A 12116-nucleotide genomic window follows, 5' to 3' on the forward strand; every position below is an offset into this window, starting at 1 on the left:
AAAGCAAAAAATATAAATAATAAACTCTTCTTCTAGAAGACCGTATAAAGCAAATTTGTCGGTTGCTCAATTCTTGGTTATACACCTTTTAAATGTTCTTTTTTTGTTATTTATTGATTTTTCTACAGTGGTTTTGCTTTTCGTTCCCACTTTAGGGGTGCTCTAAACGCACTCTTTATTTTAACGATTTGTAAATGTCATTAAAACACAATATATAGACACAGGATTATCATTTGGTGTATTTTAACAATATTTTAAGACAGTTTTTGAGCTTGGCAGTTCGTTCAAGCCAACTATTTGTATATGTACTTAAAAATAACACATACATGTTACTGAAATAAAACACTCATCTTACCGTGTAATTAGTGGAAAAACATCACCGCTTTGTTCGTTTTTCCACCATCATGCGCTTTAGACTTACAGAATTCCCATTTTTCGGATAGTTCTGAATGCATCCTCCTGTCACGTGACAGAGTCAGACATGGCGGCCTCCCGGAGACGGCTGGTTTGTTTACGCTCCGGGATCTGGAGCCTCTTATTTTACTGTGTTTACTCTCATCTGAAGCTCGTCCTGGCGGAGGAGGTGGACAGCTGCGACAACTTAAGACTCGGACAATATCCTTTAATTGCTGTTTATTCATAAAACTCATATTTAACAGGAGATAATTCACCTGAAGCACGTCGCTAACGTTAGCAGCTGCTAGCTTAGCAGCTTGTAGACTAAACTTTAACGTTTCATACATAAATGTCAGCTGTGTGATACACAATGTTGCAGCCATTTTGTATTATGTGCTGTTTGACTTCAGGATAATGATCTGCTGCAAGACATGAAGCTGCATTTGAAGGTTTATAAATCATTTAGCATACGGAAGTCTTTTAATCGCTCATTTATCCCTTAAATCAACAATAACTTCCTGTAGCTACACATCTGTGACACTGTCATTTACAGTCCAGCTTCACTGACGTCTCTGTTGTGTTGACTATTAGTCTCAATCAGAGAGGTTAATATAAACACTGAACTGTCACTTCACCTCTCAGTTTTAAACGTCTCTATATTAAAGGGCTATTCTGCCTTCTTCACCCAAATGTTAATCCTCAGTGGTTTTGTTATTGATACATCAGTTCAGATCTGATATCACAGTGATGCTTCAGACAGACAGGAACACCAATATAATAGATCCACTGAACACAGACATGTCAAACATTGAGCATTTCTAACAGAATAATCACAACTTTGTTTTCACTTTTATAGGAATTATTCCTTTAATGTAATAACAAGAGACAAACTCTTCCAGGAGTGTTTTAACTCTAAAATCAGCTGATGCCAGAGGAAACAGCCAGCTGCTTATTAATGTTTTAAAGATGCATTATGTGGGTTGGAGACACTATAGATAATAGCACGGTAATATATGCATATCATAAAGGCTTTTTGCAATAACATCTTCTTAAAAGAAATTCTGAAACATTATGAAAACCACATAATGTTTGCATTAAGTCTTCATAATCACAGCAAGCACAATAATTCCACTGAAGAAAGACTTGATGTCCTCTGCAGAAAAATATGTGTATGTATATAAACTATAATGAGTTGGAAAATGTCAGCATATCAGATGTCAACAAGTCTAATCATGCAGCTGTAGTCGTCACCTCCCTGATGACTCTGTCAGTGACAGTCTCATGTCGACTCACACTGTTCTCCATAAATGGACGTAGAGACGCTCTAAACATCTGTTTGAATGTAGATACTTGTATTCAGGATCAAATTAAACAATCAGCAACAGGGAAATAATGTCTCCAATTTAAAGTTAAAAAGACGATAAAAGGGATTTAAGGGCAGGAATGCAACATAAGATTCATAATGACGTGTTCATCAGTGTTAAATCACCTGAAACTAACAGTCGTGTTTTTGTTTCCTCTGCATGAGACTTTTATATCTGCAGAGCGAGCAGCTTTGACCTTTTACAGAACAATGTAGAAAATAAATTAACACAATCAGTGAAATCTACAAACAGCCTAAACAAACATTGTTTCACTGTGATGTTTCATCTCACCTGATATTTAATCGTCTCGTCATCGTTTCACCTGCAGATAAAACTGTGTTCATGTGTTGGCATCAGTGTTATAATGACACAAACACGACTAGATTTAAAATACCTTGAAAATTCTTGATGTTTGATACCATGACCGATACAACAGGGAGAAATTGAAACTCTGAAGGCATAACATTTTAGATTTGTATTTAACGTCTTGTGAGTTGAGCACAACAACATCTCAGTTACTTACTTCTGGAGGAGGCAGGGCTACGCTGGCGCTGCAGCGAGGAGGTGCAGCTGGTACCGGTGTATCGATAGTTACTGCAGAAAAAATAAGTATTTAAACTGTGTGAAATATTCAGAATTGATATTTTTTATTTTTGATCAATATTTTCAACAACACTAGTTAGCAGGCGTCATTTCTACATGTGGCCTTCTGCTAAAAGAAGTGACCCCTGACTGATTTAACACACTGCAGCAGCTCCCGTCAGTCTGTCCTGTTGTTCTGATGTTGAGTCGGTCAGCAGCTGGTTTGGACTCCTTCACTCTCCTCATGTATCTCTGTAAAGATCCAAAGATAGATGAAGCCACTCAGGAGCCGGAGAACTGCAGGGACATGACGGCCTGGGGTGAGTGAGACACCACGTGACGTCTTTCTGACAGCTGTGATGATTCTGATGTTTCACCTTCATTAGTCTGTGGACTGAAAACGTTTGTGGACGGAAGAAGCTGGAAGAAAGATTCTCAGTCCTGATGGAGATGTTAAAACAGACGGCTCAGTTCAGACTGAGGAGCTGATGATTAGTGACTCTTGTTTCTGTGTGTTTTTGTTGTGTGTCCAGCATAGTTTCTATACTATTTCATGAGCTGCTGGTGAGACAAGTTTATTTCTTTATTTTTTACCTTTCAACCAAATTAAGATATTAAAAATCATAAAGACAAAATATAAAAGATGAAAAATGAGATTTTAAAAGAGTCGAAAATAAAAATGAGCAAAAACAGACCGAAATCTGCTAACCAGCTTCTGTTCCTCTGATCAACTGACTGACAGCTTCAATAGTCTACCTGTGTGTGTGTGTGTGTGTGTGTGTGTGTGTGTGTGTGTGTGTGTGTGTGTGTGTGTGTGTGTGCTCAGTGGAGTGCCTCCCAGCTCCAAACATCAGCTGTCGGCTCTCTAACGGGACGGAGTTCAGGTTCAGTGGGGAGGAGGTGGGCTTCAACAAAACCATCCCCTGCAGGAACGTGTGAGTGCTCACACACACACACACACACACACACACACACACACACACACACACACACACACACACACACACACACACACACAGAGCATCAGCTTCCTGTGGAAAGGATAAACTGTCGGCTGCAGGGTTGTATTATCAGATTTTTGTTATTTCATTTTAGAACATTTAAACTGAACTTTGACTAAAACATTAACATGAAAATGATTCTCATGATCTATTTTGATTGATTATGTGATTATTATAATAATGAGTCTATTTCCTCTCAGGAGCGGTTATTCCTACAAAGTAGCTGTGGCTTTATCTCTGTTTCTCGGCTGGCTGGGAGCGGACCGCTTCTACCTGGGATACCCTGCTCTCGGTACACACACACACACACACACACACACACACACACACACACACACACACACAGAATACATTTGTCAGATATAAAGTCAAAGCTAAAATTTCTTCATTTTCACTTGTATTGGAAAAAGGAAAAAGCAACAAGTTATTTGTCTTCATTCGCCTCGCTAACATTTGTATGACATTTGAAACGTACTTGTCCCTGAGACTAAAGTTAACTGTCACGTTTAATAATCTTTATTTATTTATTTGTTTAATCTTAATTGAGGTAAATGAATCAGAACGAGGACGCAGAGGGTCACAGATGAAAAGCAACAAAGATTCCTGCATATTAAAAACTCCTGTTTTCAGGATAACTGAAGTCTTTGTTCGCACTTCAGCTCATAAACGTATTGACTCACTGTTAAAATGTTAAAAGTTACATTCTTAATTTTAAAGTTGTGGTTTTAGGAATCAGTCAAAACCTTTGTGACACCTCGATTAACCTCCCGTCACACAAAAACAACAGATTATTATTGTCAGCTTGAGTTGTGTCTAACTTAGTGGATCACAACGCGTCAGGGACGGAAGAACTCTGCAGACTCTCCACTTCAGGATGAGACCGTACCTTTGTTACCATGACGATGCCTCGTAAATCTGTGTTTGTAGACCAGCTGCTGTCCGTAAAAACCTTTACTTTGTTGTAACACACGTTATGAAATGGCTGAGATGCTCTACTCCACATTGCCCTTCCTGTCATGTTAGTACATTATAGTACTTGTGCATTGAAGGCTATAAAGGCAGAGTTCACAGACCAGACAATAAGACTCCTTCAGCTGCGTCCTTCCGCACCATCGCACAACCCGGCATTAATCGCAGCAACATCTGAATTCAGCCGTAAACATGATTTCTCCTCCTGGAGCTGAACTCTCAGGAAATTGGCGTCGTCGTCCTTTAACCGTTTCCATATTTCTGTGGTTTTGCAGCCTGAATTCAGATGGAATTCAATTAGTCTTTGTTTGTCACTGATCTACACGCAACAGACCATAATAACCCAAAGAATAACAGTTATGATTACCACAACAAGGATGAGTTATTATCAGCGGACTGAGGCCGCTCTCATCCTTCTTTTAATGAGACACCTGCAGTAACACAAAGGCTGCATGTGTGTTGCCGGGAGGGGGGGGGGGGGGGTGCAGCTGCACTGATGAACACCTGGCCTGATTTGGCACAGGTTGGTCCGGGCCGAGCCAAGCTGAGCCGAGCCAAGTCAGATTTCTTTCTAAAAAATTGATTTCACAGGCGGATTGTTGGAGAGCGTCACAGAAACAATCACACAGACACAGAGAGGAACCGATCAGGAGATTTAGCAGCGTAGACTGATGTTAGCGCCTCCTGCAGGCTGCAGAGGTCATTACAGCCACAACACGCACAGACGTCCTGATGGACGGTAAACACGACAGTTCGTCCTGCAGGTGGCGCTGCAGGAAAGAGAGGAGAGTCAGGTCTACAGGGTTCATCCTCTGGAGAGCAGGAATTATGCACACTGAAGCTTTTAGATATCAAACGTACTGCAGGTGGCGCTACAGGAAAGATAAATATTGAGAAATATCGAAGGCTGATTGTTTTTCTTGGATAGTTAATTAAAAGTTCAAAAAGTTTCAGATGTCTTGTTTTATTTGATCAAAAGTCCAAAAGTCAAAGAGATTCAGTTCACTGAGATGAGAAGTTCTGTTCAGTTATTTCAGCCTGAATCGTCATCAGAGTCCTCAGCTCTGAACATGTTTTATACACGGTGAGCGTCTTTACTATCAGTTTAATAATAATATTAATATTAATAATAATATTAATATTATTATCGATAATATTAATATTAATATTAATGGAAACTTTGGTTTCAGTTTTTGAATCTTGATTGATTTCAGACTTTTACTGTTTGGGTGTGATTTTACTGAGAAACATGAAACCTGGTTTATTTCTGTCAGTTTGATGAAACTTTATAAAAGTTTATTATTTTAAATGTTCTTTGTTTAACATGGACTCTCTGTGTGTCTCAGGACTGTTGAAGTTCTGTACTGTTGGTTTCTGTGGAATCGGCACTCTGATCGACTTCATACTGATCGCCATGCAGGTGAGTCACAAACCAGACAGGTACTGGTCAGATACTGGTCAGATACTGGTCAGATACTGGTCAGATACTGGTCAGGTTCTGGTCAGATACTGGTCAGATACTGGTCAGATACTGGTCAGATACTGGTCAGGTTCTGGTCAGGTTCTGGTCAGGTTCTTTTCAGGCTCTGGTCAGGTTCTGGTCAGGTTCTGGTCAGGTACTGGTCAGTTTCTGGTCAGTTTCTGGTCAGATACTGGTCAGGTTCTGGTCAGGTTCTGGTCAGATACTGGTCAGGTTCTGGTCAGGTTCTGGTCAGGTTCTTTTCAGGCTCTGGTCAGGTTCTGGTCAGGTTCTGGTCAGTTTCTGGTCAGTTTCTGGTCAGATACTGGTCAGGTTCTGGTCAGGTTCTGGTCAGGTTCTTTTCAGGCTCTGGTCAGGTTCTGGTCAGGTTCTGGTCAGATACTGGTCAGATACTGGTCAGGTTCTGGTCAGGCTCTGGTCAGGTTCTGATCAGGTACTGGTCAGATACTGGTCAGGTTCTGGTCAGATACTGGTCAGATACTGGTCAGGTTCTGGTCAGGTTCTTTTCAGGCTCTGGTCAGGTTCTGGTCAGGTTCTGGTCAGATACTGGTCAGATACTGGTCAGGTTCTGGTCAGGTTCTTTTCAGGCTCTGGTCAGGTTCTGGTCAGGTTCTGGTCAGATACTGGTCAGATACTGGTCAGGTTCTGGTCAGGTTCTTTTCAGGCTCTGGTCAGGTTCTGGTCAGGTTCTTTTCAGGCTCTGGTCAGGTTCTGGTCAGGTTCTGGTCAGGTTCTTTTCAGGCTCTGGTCAGGTTCTGGTCAGGTTCTGGTCAGGTTCTTTTCAGGCTCTGGTCAGGTTCTTTTCAGGTTCTGGTCAGGTTCTGGTCAGGTACTGGTCAGGCTCTGGTCAGGTACTGGTCAGGCTCTGGTCAGGCTCTGGTCAGGTTCTGGTCCGGCACTGGTCCGGTGGTTGTAGCCCTGCCTTCACACAGACAGTGTTCATGTTGTTGTATTTTGATGACTCAGAAATGTTTCAGCCGACAGCTGATGAGCTTTCGTCTTCACTGGGATTTTAACACTTTAGCAGTTTATCACTGAACTAGTTGTTTAGTTAATTGATCAGATTAACGTTTGGTCTACAAATATCAGAACACTGTCAACAGTTGTTTTGGGTCAAAGTGATTCAGTTTACTGTGAACAGAGAAAAGACAGTTTGGTCTTTGGAGGAACCGACACCGCTGTTTGTTGCGTGATCGCTCTCTCAGGTCCACACAGTCAGTACGAGGCTGCAGAGGGCAGCTGGTTCCCAGCAGCTCACACACTCACTCATCTGCACCGAGACAAGAGACAGTTTTGACTCTGGGTCACTTTTTGCCTTTTAACAGAACATTTCACACAAATCTGTCACATTATGACAAAATCCATCTGCTGCTGAGAGTCGACCGTGAAAGTATTTTGTCAAACTATTAAAATAAACATTAAAGATTTATCCATTGACGACATTTTTATGAATAAATGTTGAATTGTTTGCGCAGAGTGCGACTCAACTTAGTTTTAGTGTAACTAATGTAAAAACAGCTGCTGCTTTAAAAACTGTGAGAACATCTGTAATGATACACAACAAACAGACTGAAGAGCTGAGACACACACACACACACAGACACACTCTGGTTCTTGTGTCATGTCCTCTTTAAGAGTGACACCTGTGATGAAGAGTTCCTTGTTTCCCAGAGGATCCATTTCAGCGTGGCACACGGCGGCGGAGCAGCCTCATATTTTAGCGGCTAACTGCCCGGCGGGGGGAAAGACCGGCGAGCCTGATGAATAAACAGGCGTCGACCTTCTGATTATTATTTACGTCCATCCATGGCGCAGCGCTGCGTCTCTCTGAGGCCCTCAGGATGAATGATGCTTCCAGAGGTTCCTAATGGACTCTGAGAGGACGGAGACAGACGGATGCAGCGAGGGAAACGGGAGGTGAAGGGACGAATCGCTCCTTCCTGTTCAAACGTTTTAGATAATAGAGGCTGGAGATCCATCACGGGAAGGTGTGGAGCGGACCGACAGGCGATGGATGGTCGGACTGAACGTGGCGCTTAACAGTCGGCCATGTTTGACGGATCAGGGATTTTAAACCCAGGAGTGACGGCAGTTAATGCAAACATTAAGCCAACAGGCCGGAATGTTAAAAACTGTTGGGTTTTTTTCAAGTTATTTATGTAATCAGAAAAAGTTTGTGAATTTCTAAAGCTTTTGTAAAAATGTCCCCAACAATAAGGCTGCAACTCACGATTCATTTTCATTATTGATAAATCGCTGCGTATTTTCACGCTCGATCAGATGTCCGGTCCATAAACTGTCAAAACATGAAGAACGTTCATCACAGTTTTAATTCATTTAGAGCTGCAACAATCTGAATGAGCGATTCTTTCAGATAAAAGTCTCCGTTCTGTGATGTCAGCTCGTTAAATGTGAATATTTTCTGGTTTCTCTCCTCCTCTGTGACAGTAACTGAACATCTCTGTGTGGACAAAACAAAACATCTGAGGACGAAACACTGATCAACATTTCAGCACATTTTATAAACCAGACAACTGATCGATTCAATCGATTAATCCACAGATGTCATGTCTGCTCTCAGAGGTGTTCCAGTCTGATCGGAGTCCTGGTTTATGTTCTTCCACTCTGCATGTTAACATCATCTCCTCACCTGTCTGTGTGTCAAACGTTACCTGTTTCATGTGTTCTGTCTGCTGCAGATCGTGGGTCCAGCTGACGGATCAAACTACATCGTGGATTATTATGGCGCCCGACTGACCCGCCTGTCCATCACCAACCAGACCTACAGGAAGCCTCACCTGCCTCTGTGAACACACCTGGACACACCCACGGGACGCTGTGAGTTCAGAAAAGACTTGAGATTAGAATCAGAAACATCTGATTTGTTGTGATGCGCTGAAACATAACTAATGTTAGAGGAACAAAGTCAGCTCGACTGCTGCTGTTTTACTGCGACGCTCCTGAAATGTTTTGTGGACGATGAAACGTCACCTGACTTTCATCATCATGGAGGGAGGAGATGATGACTGAGTTTACAGTTTTTGGGTGAACTGTTCCTTTAATTTTGGCAACAAAGTCTCTACAGTGATGTGGAGCTGCAGGAAGTTCTCTACTTTAATCAATACAGCTGTCTATACAGACCGAGCGACCAACAACTCCAATCATGAAACTACAACCCACAGTGTCCTTTAAAGACTCCAGTCCATTTCCTCCCAGAGTGCACGGCGTGTAGCTCGCGCTGCCTAATCGCTCCTGAACAGATCCGCTGTGACGCCGCAGCTGCTGATGTGCAGGTTTCACAAAACAGAAGAAAGAAACAGCTGCAACGTTAAAGAAACATCCAGAACACAGACTGAACCTCCAGATCCTCCCAGTGATTCAGAACATGTCAGAGCCGATCCAGAGTTAAACTTCACAGTTCAAGGTCACACACTCACACACACACACACACACACACACACACACACACTCACACTCACACACACACACACACACACACACACACACTCACACGTGTCTGAGCACAGATCAGTTAAATATCAGAGCGGAGAGTCAACATGAGGAGCGTCTCTGAGGGATTAAAGAAGCGCCACCAGCAGGAGTTTGATCTGGTTTTGTCTCATTCGAAGTCGTCGAGCGTCGGCAGGATTTTTCTTTTTTATTTGTGTTCTGGACTTTGTTCTAAGTGACCGCAGCAGCAGCAGAACTGAAGTTACAGGTTTCTCACTCGGGTCAGTTACGGAGCAGCACGCAGACTGTTAGCATCAGGCTAGCTGCTGTGTTTTGGTACCGAGGTGGATCCAGGTCCAGATCCATGTTTAATCTAACCGCCTGTCTCACTCTCTCCTCAGGTCGGCCACAGAGACGACTGCACCCGACAGAAGAAACTGCTTCTTTGTTCCATCACTTCAACTTTATCGACACACCGACTCTGAACATCAACAATCAGAACAGTTAAAGAATAAACGTGATGTTTATTCAAACCTGCATCAGAATTCATTTAAAGGATCGTTCTGCATGTTTTCAGCCGGTTCCTGCTGATCAGGGTCAGAATCATCCATCACATTTTAAATTGATTTGATTGAGGTTTCACTTATTAAATCCACTTTTGTTCTAAAACTGAACTTTCTGTCACATTTATATCTGCACATCTGTCCAGCTGCTCAGATCTCTGTGGGTAATGTTTGTGTTTTATTTAAAATGATTTTGTTGTAATAAATTATGTTTTGTGTTTAAGTTCTGATAGTTTTCCATGAAAAGTTGTAAATAAAGTTTCTTTACTTGTGAATCTACGTTTGACTGTTTATTAAATGTCAGCAGTTTTATTTTGTGTAATTCTTTTAATTTTCTTTTACCTTTAATCATTTAAGTTCTGTAAAGTACAAACTTTAGGTTCCTATATTTACTTCATCATTTCCATGTTATGCTATTTTATACTTCTGTTCCACAACTTTTATTCTTTTAATAATTTTAGTTACTTTGCAGATTCAGATTATTAATACAAAATGTAATCCACGAAGATATGATGATTTATTATTATAGGTTAAACTACCCAGTGGTACATAAAGTCATTAAAATGAGCTCTTCTTTACCAGCTGCAACATTAAAATGATCTGCATAATGAGCAATTTTTGTTATATAAGTTTACTTAGACTCTAATACGTCTGTACTTTTGATCAAGTACTTTGCTCTTTGACTACTTTTACGTCAGTATTTCTTCAGTCTCAGTCTCCTGGTTCATCGTATCAACAGTGTGTCTCTGATAATCTCATTACTTTAATTCACATTATGTTTTCTTTGAGCAACATGAGATGTCAGATCCAGATGTGAGAAAAAACTTTCAGTATCTTTCAGAAAAATAGTTGAGACTTTACAGAAATCTTCACTGTAGCTGCTGAGCTAACAGTGTTAGCTCATGTTGACCGCATGTTGAGGGTTAAATAACGTCTCCTCAGATCAGGTTGATCTCTGTGATCACAGCAGACGAGCTGCATGGAGACATCTGATGTTTAAATCATCTCCAGCTGCTTCAGCTGTTCAGCAGAACGCTGCAACTCTGTTTTACTGTGAAGCTCCAGAAATGTTCTGTGGACTACGAGACTTCACCTGATTTTTTATCATCAGGAGGAGATGATGGCTGAGCCTGACTTTATATCATCAGGAGGAGATGATGGCTGAGCCTGACTTTATATCATCAGGAGGAGATGATGACTGAGCCTGACTTTATATCATCAGGAGGAGATGATGACTGAGCCTGACTTTATATCATCAGGAGGAGATGATGGCTGAGCCTGACTTTATATCATCAGGAGGAGATGATGGCTGAGCCTGACTTTATATCATCAGGAGGAGATGATGACTGAGCCTGACTTTATATCATCAGGAGGAGATGATGGCTGAGCCTGACTTTATATCATCAGGAGGAGATGATGGCTGAGCCTGACTTTATATCATCAGGAGGAGATGATGGCTGAGCCTGACTTTATATCATCAGGAGGAGATGATGGCTGAGCCTGACTTTATATCATCAGGAGGAGATGGCGGCTGAGCCTGACTTTATATCATCAGGAGGAGATGATGACTGAGCCTGACTTTATATCATCAGGAGGAGATGATGACTGAGCCTGACTTTATATCATCAGGAGGAGATGATGGCTGAGCCTGACTTTATATCATCAGGAGGAGATGATGGCTGAGCTTTCAGTTTTAGGTGAACTGTTCCTTTAACCAACAGCTGAACCGCCTCTTCTCTCTATGAGATAAATGTTTTGTGTTGCTCACAAATAAATGTAATAAACTGAAGTAAACAACACGTTTTGGTGGGAAACACTGAGTTCTGTCAGTCCTCGTTAATGTGTCGACAGAACACGAGTCCAATCATGTCGTTACCTCAGTTCATAAATCAGATCGACGTTAACGAGATGTTTTAACTTCAGCTGCAGTCGAGATTTTACATCCTGAACAGCAAGTTTGTTCTTTAATTATCAACCAGAAACAGCCAGATACACTGTGTGTGTGTGTGTGTGTGTGTGTGTGTGTGTGTGTGTGTGTCTTTGTGTTTCCATGTCGAGTTAGCAGCCATGTGGCTTTCATCAAAATTCAATTATCATACTGTACCACGCTTCACAGGACACACACATGCACACTCACTCTCTCTCTCTCTCTCTCTCACACACACACACACACATACACACACACACACACACACACACACACAGGGAGTGTCTTAATAGTTTCAGGATGGTTCTTCTCACTGCCATCCAGTGTTTGTATTACAGCTCATTATGATGAATGCAGGCTGAGGTTAAAGGTGGAGAGCAACAC

The 12116-nt window shown here is 41.7% G+C and overlaps 1 protein-coding gene across 1 annotated transcript; it reads left to right on the forward strand.

Annotated features, from left to right (window-relative positions):
• The first annotated feature begins 479 nt into the window (after positions 1-479).
• tm2d1 (TM2 domain containing 1) lies at positions 480-10084 on the forward strand. The gene is made up of 7 exons (XM_073477296.1): positions 480-615; positions 2589-2662; positions 3169-3277; positions 3544-3635; positions 5659-5732; positions 8492-8630; positions 9644-10084. The coding sequence occupies exons 1-6, from the start codon at positions 482-484 to the stop codon at positions 8600-8602; spliced, it is 594 nt and encodes a 197-aa protein (XP_073333397.1). The 5' UTR covers positions 480-481; the 3' UTR covers positions 8603-8630; positions 9644-10084.
• The last annotated feature ends 2032 nt before the right edge of the window (positions 10085-12116 follow it).

This window comes from Pagrus major, chromosome 11 (assembly GCF_040436345.1).
Source record: "Pagrus major chromosome 11, Pma_NU_1.0".
Lineage (NCBI taxonomy): Eukaryota > Metazoa > Chordata > Actinopteri > Spariformes > Sparidae > Pagrus > Pagrus major.